The 19322-nt window shown below is 48.5% G+C and overlaps 1 protein-coding gene across 2 annotated transcripts in view; it reads left to right on the forward strand.

Moving 5' to 3' along the window:
* The first annotated feature begins 574 nt into the window (after nucleotides 1-574).
* Naprt (nicotinate phosphoribosyltransferase) overlaps nucleotides 575-19322 on the forward strand; it is a 92657-nt gene continuing 73909 nt past the window's right edge. For both annotated transcript variants that reach the window (XM_037225564.1, XM_037225565.1), the window contains exon 1: nucleotides 575-764. In XM_037225564.1, the coding sequence (XP_037081459.1) occupies nucleotides 611-764 (154 nt within the window). In that variant the 5' untranslated portion in view covers nucleotides 575-610. The remainder of the gene's footprint in view (nucleotides 765-19322) is intronic.

Raw genomic sequence — 19322 nt, forward strand, 5'->3', positions numbered from 1 at the left:
GGAAACCAGAGCACTGTCTGCCTTGCATTTGAGGCGATGGCTCCCACGGTCATTCAGCTTTTATTTCCACTTAAATCGTTATCTCTGCTCGCAAGCTGCCGCCAGTGTGACTGCGTTAAGCATTAAAACAGGGACACGCGTCTTCCGTTGGTACCCGCGAGCTTTCACTCTATGTTCCGTCGTTTGCGTGCGCCTGGCGTGACGAGCTTGAAGCGGCGCCCTTGAAGTGGACACAGTTGGTGACTTGCATCAGGTCATCAACATCAGGATGTAGATGTGCGTTGGGTCCGTACTGCCGCACTGGCTAACCCCCGTGATGCAACGGGTGTCACGCCTGGGCGTGCATGGTCCTGCTATTGTATGTGCGAAGTGAGACAGGTGTGGGATGTGATCGAGTGGCGATCGAGTCGCGTTGTAGTGCTTTTCCGGCCGCCTTGCACTCGCGTTCTGTACACACACAACTAATTACACACGACCATGCTGGCAACCATGACTGGTGTATATGTGCAAATTATGATGTATGTAGGATACGTAAATGCCCTGTGTGCCCCTATCGATGACATTGCTATTCTGATCTCTCGTTCGAATTTCAGATCTTTACCAAATCACCATGGCGTACGCGTACTGGAAAGCGGGGAAGACTAAGGAACATGCCGTGTTCAACTTGTTCTTCCGCAAGAACCCGTTCCACGGGGAGTTCACCATCTTCGCGGGCTTAGAGGAGTGTCTGAAGTTCGTGCAGAACTTCCGGTACTCAACCACAGGTCAGTTCCTCTCGCAAGCTGCCGAAGACAACACCTGCTCCCTTATCCGAATGATGCCCCCCTCTCTCTCTCTGCCTCTCCCTCTCTCCCCCTCCTCCCTCCTGTCTCATCTCCCCTCTCCAAAAAGCGAGATAGTTGTTCTCCAGGCCACGAACCGTTGGATGTAGCTGGATGTCTTTTGCACGAGAGCAGCCGACAGTATCGGTGAAAGTGGTTTAAGAAAGCCTCTTGAGATACAGAACATGGAAGGGACACACCTGTTACGAACGCTGTTTGGGCAGTGAAGGAGGTGGCTGCTTCATTTTTATTGCTGTTCTCTCAACTTAGACCAGTGATGCCCGCGACTTCATGGTATGTGAACTTGTTCTGTCGTGAATTGGTTGCAAAACTGGAAGCCCGCACGACGTTGAGTGAGCTGCGCGGTTCCAGGGCTGACAGTACAGATAGCCTCGTAGGACCGGTGTGTTTAACACCAGTCGTGCTGTTACAGTAGAAGCTAGCCGAGCGGGAAGCCGTAGCATGCGGAGGTTTATGATTAGCCCAAGCGTCTATGATGTGGCCCATTATCTCGCACAGTGCCTACCCGTTTATTATTAGTAATGCTTAGTCTCCCATCATGAAAAGATGCGCTGGGCGCCAAAGGATCACTGCAGTTGGCGCACCCGAAAACCCATAAAAAAGAAGCAAAAAAAAAAACGCCCAAAAGTAACCGTTAAGGAATCCATTTATTCAAATTTCCCTAATTTTTATGTTTCCATGTAGTTGTGCTCAGGATGAGAGTGTTACGGGTTTTTAAAAAATCATTTGATAGTCTATGGCTTTCATTCGTATTGCGTCTATCTGTAGTGTATACGGGTGTCCCGGGCCCAGCTACCATTTGAGAGTGCGTCTTTGATCGCCTCTTTCGCTTTGCGAAATAAAAAGCGGCTTATAACAACACCTTATCTTACCGCTTTATACTTGTCTGTGACACCCGCTGTGAAGCGAATACCATCGCATACTACAATGCGCTTTTTATCACTATCTCACATGAGTTATACAAATCTGTTCCAAAGTGCACCATTCCGGCACGATCTAAAGTGGTGTTCGCCCAGTTGAAAAACGAATGTATGCCAGTTAAATTGTGTCAGCTACGTGATCTTATAAACTCCCGCTGACAGGCGCAATAACCCGTACCGCACCTGCTCAATATGACCGATTGTACTGAAACGAAATATGCTCACTTCATGGGAATTCACTGTCGTGATAGTTTAACTTCAAGACGTTGGGTTTTAATGGATGAGGTAGTTGTGATCAAACATACACCGAACTTAAATGTCAGAAGGCATAGTTTTCCCAACCTGCATGGTTTCCTAAACTTAGGCTATCCTCATACAGTTGTAACAACATTGTATATATATATATATATATATACTATATATATATACATTTATATATATATACATTTATATATATATATATATATATATATATATATATATAACTGCTGCTGTTCGGGAAACGCGACCTTTCCTAAGCTCCTCGGCGGCAGTTTGGTCAGCCATCGGTTCTTGGAAACATCGTCGTGTTCTCCATGAGTGAACTGGGTCCCGGGTTATTCATTGCACGCAATTCGGTCTTTCAGCTTTTGCTGCGTAATAGACCATTGTTTTTGTCCTTAGCTATAAACGCGACTCACGAAAAACGACGCCCACAAAAACGCATGTTATGAAACGAATAAGGCACTCGTGCCGACACATCGAAGGTTATGAATGAAGGCCGCTATTCTTGGAGCTGCGCAGACCACCAGAACCTGGCCATGTTGCGTCGACCCTATCTGATGAGTCAGACAGAGTTTTTTGGTTGGCCGCTGTCATGTACGTTGTAATGTGACGCCATAACGCATTGCTCCATTTCGGACCAACCGGGCTGTTGGACTCGGTCGTGGACGTTTTACAATGGCCATGATCAATATCTCATCACATTTGCGCAGTGGCTACAGGTGCACGCACAGGTTATCTTTGCTTTGTTTTAGGTGTTCTCCCGCGTCCTGCTGTTTTTTTTTTATTACAGGTTGGCTATGCTTCGTGGATTATCATTGGACAGAAATTCGGAACACGTGGTACGATTCTCATTTTACGAACATTCGACCGCTTGCTGCAAATGCGCACAGACATTTTCCATGTTTTAGCAACCTGTTTCTCTACGTGATGCGGTAGACATGCCATAATGTCAAGGTCACCATGCATAGGCTGAAAGTGACACATGACTTTTTGATGCAGCTTTGCAACATTTACGACTCCCAAAGGCGATTTAATGAGTCAGTTACACCTTACTATTTCTCATGACGCCGCTCAGTGGCTTAGTGATCTGTTACTTCACTACGTGTATGGTGGAGAACGTCCAGTCAACATTCCTGTTTGGTCCAGTTTAAGTGAAAGATCAATATTTTTGTGGTCATGCATAAAAGTAGTTCAAGGTCCCTTTTGACGTCATAATCGACGTTGTGAGATTGGTAAGCTGGATATGCTTGTTTGTAGTTTCCAGCTGAGCGTACGTGCTGCATGCTTTTGAAATTGTTTTTATGTGGTTTGTAAAACCACACAGCAGTATCTAGGCAGTTAAGAAAATAATGGAGGCAAACAACTTGTAATCAAACAACGTGCGTGGGTTAGGATGTAACCAAGACAACAACGTATTGTCCCGACAGTCTATTATGCTGCCAGTGTTTTTTCTTTTCTGCTGCCAGCTGTAGCTGCTATGATGTTTTGAAGTGGGAGTTGTGACTTTATTATATTGAAGTAGTTGGGAATAGATCAAAATACATAGGCCAAGGTCGTGAGGGCTGGAAGCCAGCCAGTGCAGAATCAGCTGCACACAAGCTGTGAAGCACCTTAATCGTTTTCGCCCTGGACTGCATGCAGACTTTGGGCCCTTCAATTTCGCGGCAGGCTGAACTGAATGCAGACTTTCGACCCTCCAATTTCGCGGCAGGCTGAAGCCAACAAGGCCATGCCACCGGCCGTGGTCGGACCGGCCTGAAGCGGACACGACCATACCGCTGGCCATAGTCGAACGGGGGTTGGGGGGAGGGAGGGGAGATGTCGTGCGTGTCTGCCCTGTTGAGGGCAGAGCTTGGCCAGACTCGTTTAGTGTTTGTCGTTTTGCGGTTGGAACGTGTAACACTTACTAGCCATGAACACATTTTCACTCGTCTTGATCACTAAACCGCAGTCAAATAGCCGGTATGCACCGTAATTGGAAATCGAAACGACGTGCATGCTGTTTGTTTGAGCAAAGTCACAGACTGACCGAGTATTGCTGGAATAATGAGCTCATTATGACTTGGCCCGGCCCAGCTGTTACGTGTTGTATAAGCGAATATCTGTAGCCAGTAATCGCAGGTTGGCCCAATCATTACTATAAGAGACGCATGGCTGAAAGTGATGCCATGATTTTTGTAGATAAGTTGCGAACAAGCTGTCTGGTAGCCATCGATGCCAGCAATACCATTTGATCAAAATATATGTCCCTCTTCACTTCATTCAATTTGTATCGGGCTGCGGAATGTATAAATTGTTTGGAAACTGCACATCACTGGTTGAAGTCTGGCCTAAATGTCGGCAGCGGAGCGTAGCAGCGACGCAAAAGCAAACTTCTTACGCCGTTTGACGGAAGAGAGTACGGATTACCGTACTGATGAAGATGGGACAATGTATGCACTAGGTCAGGTGCGCCTGTTACAAAGCATGGACTACCGACATGCGCTAAGTTGTTGGAAGAATTTACGCCAGATGTCGGCCCCAATTGCGGCCAAAGACGATAAGCCATCTGCATGCTGTGAGCAATTGTATCAGTTACAAATGGCCATTCGATGTCAGCTTGATTCGATCGACCGATGTACCAATGGTCGACGGAGAAGTAGCTCGTGTTAAATGAGAAGTCGCACACGAATATGGCGCGCTACAGCCTAAACCAAGAGGGATGGAGCTGGGGAGAGGTTTGGCAGTGAAAAATACGGATCTTTGTGTACCGGTGTTTTTTGAACATTCTGACCTAAACCACTGGTGTTGCTTTGGCAGTGATGCTATCTCGATTGCCAGAAAGCATACGTTACTGCAACCTCATTGGTTTGGACCCCAAAGCGCTGCTCACTTAGGTATATTTTGAATGCTTAGCACGTAGGTATCGATTATTTTGATAGGCCATATTATTGTCACAGTTTGGCTGAGGAAAATGTGTATGTGAAGCATATGTATAGAACACAAAAGATTTCTCAAAATCCTTTCCCCCGATATTTGGGCAGGCTCCCATCCTGAACGAGATGGAAGAGCTGGGTGCAACACAACCCATTCCCGTGTCTTACAGCGCAGTGGGACCACTCTGAATGGAGGGTCTCTCATGCAGGGAAGTGTAGTGATTTTCCGATCCATTCCACCCTGTGAGTTATGAACCGGGATTAAGGTGAGCTATGATGGTGATGTAACATCGCAGCATGATTTGTGCACATCACTGCTGTTGCAACTGTCGTAAGTGAACAGACACCAACACACTATGAATGAGCCCCTGTAGTAGCTATATCTGCTGATTGTATACCATGTAGTTTAAGGAAAATGTCATTACAGGACGCGAGATGCGCGAAGTTTCATCGGCAGTAACGAAATGCTCAGTTTTACGTTTTTGAATAAGGGTTATGCGTCCCGTTGTTTTTTTCGGCAGCGATAATTCGAATCTGACTTCTGCCTTCTTTTGGGATTTTTCTTTCCTGCTACCATGGTAATGACATCCTTTATAATAATCCGTGCCCAGCCCTAGAGGTCTCTGTAGATCCATCCTTCCATTGTTAAGTCACAAGGTGGTATCAGAATAGAACTTTGTTTCCTCACAGACGTTCCAGTGCCTTTTGACACTATGATGTAGTGAACTTCCTTGGGGGGAAGGGGCGGGGTGAGAGAGATTCCGCTGACAGTTCAGAGTGGATCATGTCATAGTTACTCTCGAAAATAGTCACGCCATTTCATGCAATGTATCATAATAGATTCCTATTAATGTATATTGTGGGATGTTCTTCCATGCGTGATAGAGACATTTGCCAGGTTCCCGGCAGGCGGTGACCAGTGACGTGACGTCGGCCCATTACGGCCCTCCGTGGCTGTCTCTTCTCCGGCTCACTCCGAGTGTTAACCGTTGCCTCAAAAAGGGCCCGTGTAGCATCACTAGTGGAGGGCTACTGGCCAGTGTAGATGGGGTAGATGTAGGCTCTACACGAACACTGGGCTTTGTTTGGTGGATGGTTTTGCCCGCAGTGGATTAGAATTCGGGATATTGTGTGACGGCTGTGCGCTACTGCTTTTGGTCCAAAGTTCACGCTAGCTATGTTTGTGGCATCAGCACTGAACACACCACAGGAGTTGTTGCATTCCAATTGAGCGCTAGCCTCCATTGCGTCCTTTTTAAGTTAAACTCAAAAGTGGACAGATCCTTTTGTGTGTCCTACATTGCTGTCACCGACCGTCGCTTCTTATAAGGGATGTGCTTTCTTTTAAGTAATTTCCATTGCATTGTTCCTCGTCGGTCTGGACAAATTAAGGCTCGCGTTGTGGTCCTTGCATTCTCCGCCTTTGGACTTCAATGCTGACATATTTCATCCGTATCGCAGTGACTGAACGTCAGTGCACCCGTTTTAAAACCTTATCATTAGTTGTCATTGCAAGCTTCCTGTGGAAGAAGGCGTGGTATTTCTCCATTTTGTATTTGAGCTTCATTGTTTTGGGACTCGAGCATGTACACTTAGACCTTGAAAATAGTACCAATGCAAGGTGACCGAATGCCTCGAAGTGAATCACGTTCATTATAAATAAAACATTCACACGGCATGTGAAGACGTCTACTGTTGCATATGGTGTGGTTTTTAGCCGTGATAAGCGCCATATCCACCGCTGGAGCGGCCGCCATAGCCCCCACGGGATCTACCGCCGTATCCACCGCTGGAGCCACCTCCGTAGCCTCCACGTGATCCGCTGCTGTATCCACCGCTGGAGCCACCTCCGTAGCCTCCACTGGAGCCGCCCCCATATCCACCGCTCGAACCACCTCCATACCCGCCGCTGGAACCACCTCCGTAGCCTCCACGTGAGCCACCTGCATATCCACCGCTGGATCCGCCTCCGTAGCCTCCACGGGAGCCGCCTCCATATCCACCGCTGGAGCCGCCTCCGTAGCCTCCACTGGAGCCGCCCCCATATCCACCGCTCAAACCACCTCCATACCCGCCGCTGGATCCGCCTCCGTAGCCTCCACGGGAGCCGCCTCCATATCCACCGCTGGAGCCGCCTCCGTAGCCTCCACTGGAGCCACCTCCATATCCGCCGCTGGAACCGCCTCCGTAGCCTCCACTGGAGCCACCACCATATCCACCGCTGGAACCACCTCCGTAGCCACCACTGGAGCCACCTCCATATCCACTGCTGGTACCACCTCCGTAGCTCCCACGTGAGCCTCCGCCTCCGTGTCTACTGCTAGAAACGAAGCTAAAGGATCCACCACCGTGGCCACCGCCTCCTCTGTGGCCGCTGGAGAATCCCTTACCACCCCCTCCGCTTCCGTGGTCAGCAGAGGTGAAGGCCACCAGGGCCGCGGCGCACATCACAACACGCTGGAACAGGGAGTCGGCAATTAGTGACACGTTACAAGTCGACACATTATGCGACACATGAGATGCAAACAGGAAATCGGCATCTCTACCGTGGGTTTTCGCGGCAGCTGTGTGAATGACTTTGTCGGCGCACGTCCCGACTAACGCAAGCCTATGATGCTACACCAGAAGGCGTGTTTTCACTTAGCTGTCCGTGGTTGTGCTAAAGGTGTGCTTCTGCCTTGTCCCGTAGACCATTTTGATTGCAGTCCTAAGAGACTCTTTCTTTCGTTAAACTAGTCTTATCGCCTGTAGGCACGTTCCACTGACCAGTATCGCCATGGTTGCTGTCAGTGTTGCTGTCTCAGCCGACTGTGTTGGGTTGCGAGTTGTGGCTGCTTTTATACTGGTGCGCCCGCGGATTTTCCGCACACTCTCGGCGCTCCAGGGTCAAGTGTGCTGCACAGACCGCGGGCCACGGCCACCCCGCTTATCTGGTCTCCTATGTTGTGCTGGGATCGTGCCGGTTTTGGGTGATAATGGTCCTGCAGTCGCTAGGTACCGTGTGCAGGAGACATGAGCAGTGACTGTCTTAATGATGATCCGATTGGGCCATTTGAAATCAGTCGGAGATGATGCTGTGTTGTATGTTTTGCTGTTGTGTCTGTCTTCGCTTTGAGGATTGTATACCTTAAGTGCATAGGTCTTTCGGGACATGCATCTTGTAGTTTAGTTTTTATTGCATAAAAACAATTCAGAAGTGGTTAACTCCGTATAGAAGGCTCGTCGTCGTATTGTTGACTGTTCGGTAAGACCGAGTTGCATCGATAGGTGTTGGGTCTTGATAGGGTAAGACGTTTTTAACCCTTAAGGTGGTGGTTCATAAACGTAACTTGTGTCTGAGCGAACAAAAGGTGTGTTTGTGTGTTTGTGGTGTTTTTTTGTTGTTGTTGGAAACAGTTTCTGGAGCTCAGCGATGTTATACCTTGCTCGTTTTGCCGTTTTACTACCAATTTTGTGCAGTTATTTTACAACGTGGCAATCAAATATGGAAAGAGAACTCTGTTTTGTAGACGCATGGTTTTGAGTTTTTGGGCATGTAAGTTCCAAAGGGGCTGCTGAATACCTCAAGTTTCACATATATTTGGCAAGGCACAATACAAAGTTGTGCATTTTCCGTTAGATATTTGGAAATTTTATCTTCGAACATAATGTTATCTGGTACTTAATGGGCATTTTCCACTAGTGACGATATTTATTGTGTTAACAAAGTGGTACATTTTCAAGCACGGGATGCTTAGATTCGTGCAAAAATAATTTACAGCACCAACTTGGCCGTGTTGATTTGTGGTGTACAAAAGTGTTCAGTAAGCTGTATGGCTACCTATAGCTATATAGTAAGCCATATAGTGTTAGTAAGTGTAACAACCTGCACCCTTCTTTCGTCTTTTTTCAATGATGTAAGCATCCATCAGCCACAAAAGGCGATGCTTTGTAACTTGTTATTGCCGTATTGCCATTACAAGATGCAAGATGCACAAAGTTTTATGGTCATTAACGTAATGCTCAGTTTTACGTTTTTCAATAAGTGGGATACGTTCCGTTTTTTTCGGCAGCGATAATTCAAAGTTGACTACTGCTGTGTTGTGGGATTTTCCGTTCCTCGTACCGTGGTAATGATGTCCTTCATAATAGTGGGTCCCGGGCCGTGTAGGTCTCTGTAGACTCATCCTTCGATTTTGGTTTCCAAGGTGGTATCATAATGGAATATTGATCACAAACGTTCCAGTGCTTTAGACACTGCGACATGGCGGACTTCCTTGAGCTTCCGCACACTCTCGGCGTTCCAGGGTCAAGTGTGCTGCACAGACCGCGGGCCACGGTCACCCCGCTCGTCTGGTCTCCCATGCTTACCTTTCCTTGCCTATATACGTCGAGATGTTATTCCATGCATTACTGACATTGCGACGACAGTAGGTAGGTCCCCGGCTGGCGGTCACCAATGACGCGACGTCTGACATCTTTCATCCGCATTACAGTGACTCTGAACGTTCGTGGACCCATTTGAAAACCGAATAATTGGTTGTCATTGGAAGGTTCATGCTGAACAAAGCATGACATGTCTCTTTTTGATATTTGCACACCATTGCAAGGGTAAAGTTGGACCGGGTTTCAATGTGCTTGTAGTACATTTCACTTCACTAGTTTTTCAGCCCAAGTACGTTCACTTAGACCTCGGAAATCGTAGTAGCGGTGTTAGCTGACCAATTACTTCGAAGCCATTTACTTTCATCATAAGTACAACATATGCACTGCGTGTGAAGACGTCTACTTTTGCACATGGTTTTCAGCCGTGGTATCCGCCTTATCCTCCACTGGAGCGGCCGCCATGGCCTCCACGGGATCAGCCGCTGTATTTACCGCTGGAACCACCTTCGCAGCCGCCAGGGGATCCACCGTTGTAGCCACCTCCGTAGCCTCCCCGGGGCCACCTCCATACCCACGGCTGGAACCACCTCCGTAGCCTCCACGGGAGCCGCCTCCATGTTTACTGCTGGAGACAAAGCTGTAGGATCCACCACCGTGGCCACCGCCTCCTCCGTGGCCGCCGGAGAATCCCTTACCACTCCCTCAGTAGCCTCAACGGGAACCACCCCCATATCCACTGCTAGAGCCGCCTCCGTAGCCTCCACGGATTCCACTCCCATATCCACCGTAGCGCTTGAGTCGCCTCCGTAGCCACCACTAGAACCACCTCCATATCCGCCGCTGGAACGCTATGCAGAGGAGGGCGACTTCCACTAGTGGCGTTAGCTATTGTGACTACTATTTTGAAGCAAATTGCTACGCACGCAATGATGACAAGCTTAGATTCGTGCAAAAATGTGTACCGAACAGCAACTTGGCCGTGTTAATTTTTGTGTAGCACAAAAGTGCTCAGTAAGCCGTGTCTTTGTTTTTTTTTACAACTATCTAAGCAACCATCAGCTACGAAAGGCGATGCTTTGTAGCCCGTTATTCGCTTCACTGGGGTATGTATAACTTGAATTGTTCCGGCCTCAAATCCCATTTTGCCATAGAATGCGCTATTTTTTTAATGAACAGTGGTCCATATTCAAGCTGGCTGTTGGTTGTCATTGTTAAGTCGTCGTTCACTTTTTCGATGGATACAGTGATCAATGGTATTAAGAGAGTTCGAAATTAATAATGTTGGGTTGAAGCCCGGACTCGAGCATATTCCCCATCAGTTGGTATAGCAGTTGCCCGAGAAATGTTCAGAGCTTCGCTTTTTCAATCGGATGGTTTCAGTGTTTCGCATGTTGAATCAGATGAAACGCCTTTTGCTGTACGTTGACGCGGGAAAATATTTGACGGGAAATATTATCTTCCAGTGCAATACTGGATCATCGCGTTAGTTTCGAGATCGTCCCTACAATTGCTGCTCGTGCATTTCCTGATGAGCTCAGCATTCCTTGGTTCGATACGCAGGGTTTCAGGGTTCGATGTTACCTTCAACGTCCTAGATGGTGAACTGCCTCTTGTTATGTATCTATAGATGTATTGATATTTGAAACACAGACACGGATAAACACACATAAACTTCCCCGTGCTGATCTATGTGATAAAGAAGTGTGTTGTAAGATGCGTCTTTTCCGTTCTTTTTTCAATGGTCTTGACAACCATTAGCGTGGAATGGTAAAATTTTGTAAGTTATGGTTTGCTAACTGGGGTAGATTTCTAATGTATATCACCAGCCTCCAATGTCGTGCACTTACGAAAAGCCATGCATATTTGGATCGACAGGGGTCTGTGTTCAATATAGTCGTTGATTTTTATGTCGTGCTTTAATATTTCCAAGCACATAATGATTGATGATCAATGGTAATGATGACAATTAGAATGGATTACAGCGGAGTGAACTCCCAGCTTTGTTAATTCCTCCATCATTTGGATTAGCAGCCATCCAACCAGTTTCTGTGTCGCAACGTCACTCAGTTTTAACCGTCTTCACTGTCAGGTGACACAGGAAAGACTCAACTGAAATGATGTTTTTTTGAAGCCTGTAGTAGATAACCGCATTATTTCGAAATCTTCTGGGTTGTTCGTGCTATTGGTGTAGAGGCCACTTCGCTTCACATTCTGGAATTTCAGTCGCAGTATTTCGGAGATGCCGCCAACCGCAGTCGGGCCGGGCTTAAGCTGACAGGCCCATGCCGCCGGCCGTGGTCGGACCGGGGGGGCGGGGGGATGTCATGCGTGTCTAACCTGTCGAGGGCAGAGCTTGGCCGGACTCGTTTATTGTCTGGCGTTTTGCGGTTGGAACATGTAACGGTGACTCGACATGAACACATTTTCACCCGTGTTGGCCACTGGACCGCAGTCAAATGGTCGGTATGCACTACACTTGAAAATCGAAACGACGTCATGTTGTCTAAGCGAAGTCTCGGACTGAGCGAGTCTCGCTGGAATAATGAGGTTATTATGCCTGGGCCCGTCCCAACTGTTACATGTTGTATAAGCGAATATCTGCAGCCAGCAATCGCCGGTTGGTTCAGTTCTCAGTATAAGAGACGCACGGCTGAACGTGAAGCGGTGAATTTTGTAGATAAGTTGCAAGCAGTCTGTCTGGAAGCCATCGATGGCAGCAGTACCATTTGATCAAAACGTATGGCCCTCCCCACTTCATTCAATTTATATCGGGCTGTGGGGTGTGTAAATTGTTTGGAAGCTGCACATCACTGGTTGAAGTCGGGTCTAAATGTCGGCGTGAAGCCACAGCGACAAAAGCAACTTCTTACGTTGAACCAGATGTGGAGATGGGGCATGCACTAAGTGCGCGGTTACAAGCTGAACACGCCTGAGGTTTGGACGCCAGATGTCGGCCACAAGAGCAAACACCAAAGACTAATCCAACTGACATGCTTGACATTTTTATGATCCTACAAATGGCCAATCGATCTCAGCTTGATCGATCAACCTATGTACAATGGTCGACGGAGAAGAGCCTTCGTGTTAAATGAAGAAAGTCCACAAGAATATGGCTCGCTACAGCCCTAAACCATAGGGATGGAGCTTGAGAGAGGTTTGGCACGTGAAAAATACAGCTCTTTGGGTAACGTGTGTACGGTGTTTTTTGAACATTTCTGACCTAAACCCACTGGTGTTGCTTTGGCAGTGTGATGCCTATCTCGGAATTTCCAGAGAAAGCATACGTTACTGCAACCTCATTGGTTTGGACCCCAAAGCGCTGCTCATTTAGGTATATTTTGAATGCTTAGCACGTAGGTATCGATTATTTTGATAGGCCATATTATTGTCACAGTTTGGCTGAGGAAAATGTGTATGTGAAGCATATGTATAGAACACAAAAGCTTTCTCAAAATCCTTTCCCCCAATATTTGGGCAGGCTCCCATCCTGAACGAGACGGAAGAGCTGGGTGCAACACAACCCATTCCCGTGTCTTCCAGCGCAGTGGGACCACTCTGAATGGAGGGTCTCTTATGCAGGGAAGTGTAGTGATTTTCCGATCCATTCCACCCTGTGAGTTATGAACCGGGATTAAGGTGAGCTATGATGGTGATATAACATCGCAGCATGATTTGTGCACATCATTGCTGTTGCAACTGTCGTCAGTGAACAGACACCAGCACACTATGAATGAGCCCCTGTAGTAGCTATATCTGCTGATTGTATACCATGTAGTTTAAGGAAAAGGTCATTACAAGACGCGAGATGCGCAAAGTTTCATCGGCATTAACGAAATGCTCGGTTTTACGTTTTTGAATAAAGGTTATGCGTCCCGTTGTTTTTTCGGCAGCGATAATTCGAATCTGACTTCTGCCTTCTTTTGGGATTTTTCTTTCCTGCTACCATGGTAATGATATCCTGTATAATAATCCGTGCCGGGCCCGGAGGTCTCTGTAGGCCCATCCTTTCATTGTTTAGTCACAAGGTGGTATCAGAATAGAACTTTGTTTCCTCACAGACGTTCCAGTGCCTTTTGACACTATGATGTAGTGAACTTCCTTGGGGGGAAGGGGCGGGGTGAGAGAGATTCCGCTGACAGTTCAGAGTGGATCATGTCATACTTACTCTTGAAAATAGTCACGCCATTTCATGCAATGTATCATAATAGATTCCTATTAATGTATATTGTGGGATGTTCTTCCATGCATGATAGAGACATTTGCCAGGTTCCCGACAGGCGGTCACCAGTGACGTGGTGTTGACTCATTACGGCCCTCTGTGGCTGCCTCTTCTACGGCTCACTCCGAGTGTTAACCGTTGCCTCAAAAAGGGCCCGTGTAGCATCACTAGCGCAGGCCTACCGGCCAGTGTAGATGGGGTAGCTGTAGGCTCCACACGAACACTGGGCTGCGTTTGATGGATGATTTTGCCCGCAGTGGATTAGAATTCGGGATATTGTGTGACGGCTGTGCGCTACTGCTTTTGGTCAAAAGTTCACGCTAGCTATGTTTGTGGCATCAACACTGAACATACGACAGGAGTTGTTGCATTCCAATTGAGCGCTAGCCTCCATTGCGTCCTTTTTAAGTTGAACTCAAAAGTGGACAGATCCTTTTGTGTGTCCTACATTGCTGTCACCGACCGTCGCTTCTTATAAGGGATGTGCTTTCTTTTAAGTAATTTCCAGTGTATTGTTCCTTCTCGGTCTGGACAAATTAAGGCTCGCGTTGTGGTCCTTGCATTCTCCGCCTTGGGACTGTAATGCTGACATCTTTCATCCGCATCACAGTGACTGAACGTCAGTGCACCCGTTTTAAAACCTTATCATTAGTTGTCATTGCAAGCTTCCTGTTGAAAAAGGCATGGTATTTCTCCATTTTGTATTTGAGCTTCATTGTTTTGCGACTCGAGCACGTACACTTAGACCTTGAAAATAGTACCAATGTAAGGTGACCGAATTCCTCGAAGTGAATCACGTTCATGATAAATAAAACATTCGCACGGCATGTGAAGACGTCTACTGTTGCATATGGTGTGATTTTTAGCCGTGATAACCGCCATATCCACCGCTGGAGCGGCCGCCATGGCCCCCACGGGATCTACCGCCGTATCCACCGCTGGAGCCACCTCCGTAGCCTCCACGTGATCCGCTGCTGTATCCACCGCTGGAGCCACCTCCGTAGCCTCCACTGGAGCCGCCCCCATATCCACCGCTCGAGCCACCTCCATACCCGCCGCTGGAACCACCTCCGTAGCCTCCACGTGAGCCACCTGCATATCCACCGCTGGAGCCGCCTCCGTAGCCTCCACGTGAGCCGCCTCCATATCCACCGCTGGAGCCGCCTCCGTAGCCTCCACGTGAGCCGCCTCCGAAGCCACCACTGGAGCCACCTCCATATCCACCGCTCGAACCACCTCCGTAGCCACCACTGGAGCCACCTCCATATCCGCCGCTGGAACCGCCTCCGTAGCCTCCACTGGAGCCACCACCATATCCACCGCTGGAACCACCTCCGTAGCCCCCACGTGAGCCTCCGCCTCCGTGTCTACTGCTGGAAACGAAGCTGAAGGATCCACCACCGTGGCCACCGGAGAATCCCTTACCACCCCCTCCGCTTCCGTGGTCAGCAGAGGTGAAGGCCACCAGGGCCGCGGCGCACATCACAACACGCTGGAACAGGGAGTCGGCAATTAGTGACACGTTACAAGTCGACACATTATACAACAGATGAGATGCAAACAGGTGATCGGCATATCCGCTGTGGGTTTTCGCGGCAGGTGTATGAATGACTTTGTCGGCGCACGTCCCGACTAACATAAGCCTATGATGCTGCACCAGAAGGCGTGTTTTCACTTAGCTTTCCGTGGTCTTGCGAAGAGTGTTTTTCTACCTTGTCCCGTAGACTATTATGATCGCAGCCCTGAGAGGGTGTTTCTAGCCTTAAACTAGCCTTATCGTCTCTAGGCACGTTCCACTGACCAGTATCGCCATGGTTGCTGTCAGTGTTGCTGTCTCAGCCGACTGTGTTGGGTTGCGAGTTGTGGCTGCTTTTATACTGGTGCGCCTGCGGATTTTCCGCACACTCTCGGCGTTCCAGGGTCAAGTGTGCTGCACGGACCGCGGGCCACGGCCACCCCGCTCGTCTGGTCTCCCATGTTGCGCTGGGATCGTGCCGGTTTTGGGTGATAATGGTCCTGCAGTCGCTAGGTACCGTGTGCAGGAGACATGAGCAGTGACTGTCTTGATGATGATCCGATTGGGCCATTTGAAATCAGTCGGAGATGATGCTGTGTTGTATGTTTTGCTGTTGTGTCTGTCTTCGCTTTCGAGGCTCTCTATACACTTAAGTGCATACGGTGTCTTCGAGACATGCATCTTGCTAGTTTCAGTTTTTGCATTGCATAAAAACCAATTTCAGAAGTGGCCTTTAACTCCGTATAGAAGGCTTCGTCGTTGTATTGTTGACTGTTCGGTAAGACCCGAGTTACAATCGATAGGGTGTTGGGTCTTGATAGGATGAGACGTTTTTTAACCCTTCCTGTTGGGGGGTTCATGAACATAACTTAGTGTCACAGCGAACGAAACGGTGTATGTGTTGTCTTTTCTTTTGTTGGAAACAGTTTCATGGAGCTCAACGATGCTATTATCCTGCTTGGTTTTGGCGTTTTACTACCAATTTTGTGCAGTTATTTTACAACGTGGGCAACAACTACTGATAAGAGAAATCTGTTTTCGAGACGCATGATGTTGGCGTTTTTGGGCATTTCAGATCCAAAGGCGGCCTGCTGAATTACCTTCAAGTTTACACCGTAGGCTTTTTGACATGACACGAATAAAAAGTTGTGCATTTTCCATTAGATATTTGGAAATTTCATCTTCGAACGTACGTTATGTGGTACTTAATGGACATTTTCCACTAGTGACGTTGTTTATTGTGTTAACAAAGTGCTACATATTCAAACATGGGATGCTTAGATTCGTGCAAAAATAATTATCAACACCAACTTGGCCGTGTTGATTTGTGGTGCACAAAAGTGTTCAGTATGCCGTATGGCTACCTATAGCTATATAGTAAGCTATATAGTGTTTGTACGTGTAATAACCTGTGCCTTTCTTTCGTCTTTTTCAATGATGTAAGCATCCATCAGCCACAAAAGGCGATGCTTTGTAACTTGCGATTGCCATATTGCCATTACAGGATGCGAGATGCACAAAGTTTTATGGTCATTAACGTAATGCTCAGTTTTACGTTTTTCAATGAATGATGTACCTTCCGTTTTTTCGCGAGCGACAATTCGAAGCTGACTTCTGCTTTGTTGTGGGATTTTCCGTTCCTCCTACCATGGTAATGATGTCCTTCATAATAGTGGGTGCCGGGCCGTGGAGGTCTCCTTGGAGGTAGACTCAGCCTTCCATTTTTGTTTCCAAAGTAGTATCATAATGAAATTTTGATCACAAACGTTCCAGTGCCTTAGAACTACGACATAGTGAACTTCCTTGAGAGGGGGGGGGGGGGGGGGGGGCGGCATTCTGCTGACAGTTCAGAGTGGGTCGTGTCATAATTTCTTGTAAAAATCGGCATGGCATTTCCTGCATATGATGAAAATAAAGACCCCCACCGTTATGTCATACCATGTTTTCATGATTTGCAGCGATTTTGTGTTGTAGGAATCTCCATAGCGCTTCGCCACAGGCGGGAGGATGGTTTGTTTTGAGTTGAGTTGGGCGAGACCATCAACGCTCGTAGTGAGCTGCGTCTCTCGATGAAGCCAGCGTGCAAGCATTTGTTTTCCATCATTACTGTAATGACGGCAAAGCGTTTTGCATTGTTTTTTACATTCGGCATGCAACACGCGTGACCAGCTGTGCGCGGTTTGTAGTATACTGTGAAATGGTCGCTATCGAAGGTGCAGTGCACCGCCATGTTTTGGCGCATGACACACGATGGAGTGACATCGCTGGCTCACCGCCGTTCGCCGAGTCCTCGACCCGTCTGTCCGTGGAACGTTTCTGAAGGAGTTCTCACCTTCCGGTGACTATGTCCAGTGCGATGTTCTTCCATGCGTGATAGAGAAGTTTGCCAGGTTCCCGGCCGGCGGTGACCAGTGACGTGACGTTGACCCATTACGGCCCTCCGTGGCTGCCTGTTCTCCGGCTCACTCCGAGGGTTAACCTTTGTTTCAAAAAGGGCCCTTGTCACATCACTAGTGGAGGTCTACGGACCAGTGTAGCTGGGGTAGCTGTAGGCTCTACACGAACACTAGGCTGCGTTTGGTGGATGATTTTCCTGGCAGTGGATTAGAGTTCGGGATTTTGTGCAACTACTGCACGTTATTGCTGTTGGTTCAAAGTTCACGCTAGCTATGATTGCTGCATCAGCACTGAACATGCGACAGGAGTTGTTGCATTCCAATTGAGCGCTAGCCTCCTTTGCGTCCTTTTTTAGCTAAACTCAAAAGTGGACAGATCCTTTGGGTGTCCTACATTGCTGTCACGGACCGTCGCTTCTTAGAATGGATGTGCTTTCTTTTAAGTAATTTCCAGTGCATTGTTCCTCGTCGGTCTGGACAAATTAAGGCTCGCGTTGTGGTGCTTACATTCTCCGCCTTGGGACTTTAATGCGGCCATCTTTCATCCGCATCGCAGTGACTGAACGTCAGTGGACCTGTTTTAAAACTTTATCATTAGTTGTCATTGCAAGCTTCCTGTTGAAGAGGGCATGGTATTTCTCCATTTTTTATTTGAGCTTCATTGTTTTGCGACTCAAGCACGTACACTTAGACCTTGAAAATAGTACCAATGTAAGGTGACCGAATACCCCGAAGGGAATCACGTTCATTATAAATAAAACATTCACACGGCATGTGAAGACGTCTACTGTTGCATATGGTGTGGTTTTTAGCCGTGATAAGCGCCATATCCACCGGTGGAGCGGCCGCCATGGCCCCCACGGGATCTACCGCCGTATCCACCGCTGGAGCCACCTCCGTAGCCTCCACGAGATCCGCTGCTGTATCCGCCGCTGGAGCCACCTCCGTAGCCTCCACTGTAGCCGCCCCCATATCCACCGCTCAAACCACCTCCATACCCGCCGCTGGAACCACCTCCATAGCCTCCACGTGAGCCACCTGCATATCCACCGCTGGATCCGCCTCCGTAGCCTCCACGTGAGCCACCGGCATATCCACTGCTGGATCCACCTCCGTAGCCTCCACGGGAGCCGCCTCCATATCCACCGCTGGAGCCGCCTCCGTAGCCTCCACGTGAGCCGCCTCCGAAGCCACCGCTCGAACCACCTCCATACCCGCCGCTGGAACCACCTCCGTAGCCACCACTGGAGCCACCTCCATATCCGCCGCTGGAACCACCTCCGTAGCCCCCACGTGAGCCTCCGCCTCCGTGTCTACTGACGGAGACGTAGCTGAAGGATCCACCACCGTGGCCACCGCCTCCTCCGTGGCCGCCGGAGAATCCCTTACCACCCCCTCCGCTTCCGTGGTCAGCAGAGGTGAAGGCCACCAGGGCCGCGGCGCACATCACAACACGCTGGAACAGGGAGTCGGCAATTAGTGACACGTTACAAGTTGACACATTATACAACAGATGAGATGCAAACAGGTGATCGGCATCTCCGCTGTGGGTTTTCGCGGCAGCTGTTTGACTGACTTTGTCAGCACGCGTCCCGACTGATGCAAACCTATGATGCTGCACCAGGAGGCGTGTTTTCACTTAGTTCTCCGTGGTTGTGCTAAAGGTATTTTTCTACCTTGTCCCGTGTACCATTATGATTGCAGCCCTGAGAGGGTGTTTCTAGCCTTAAGCTAGCCTTATCGGCTCTAGGCACGTTCCACTGACCAGTATCGCCATGGTTGCTGTCAGTGTTGCTGTCTCAGCCGACTGTGTTGGGTTGCGAGTTGTGGCTGCTTTTATACTGGTGCGCCCGCGGATTTTCCGCACACTCTCGGCGTTCCAGGG

The sequence above is a fragment of the Pollicipes pollicipes genome, unplaced genomic scaffold, assembly GCF_011947565.3.
Source record: "Pollicipes pollicipes isolate AB1234 unplaced genomic scaffold, Ppol_2.1 Scaffold_5724;HRSCAF=6776_pilon_pilon_pilon, whole genome shotgun sequence".
Classification (NCBI taxonomy): Eukaryota; Metazoa; Arthropoda; class Thecostraca; order Pollicipedomorpha; family Pollicipedidae; genus Pollicipes; species Pollicipes pollicipes.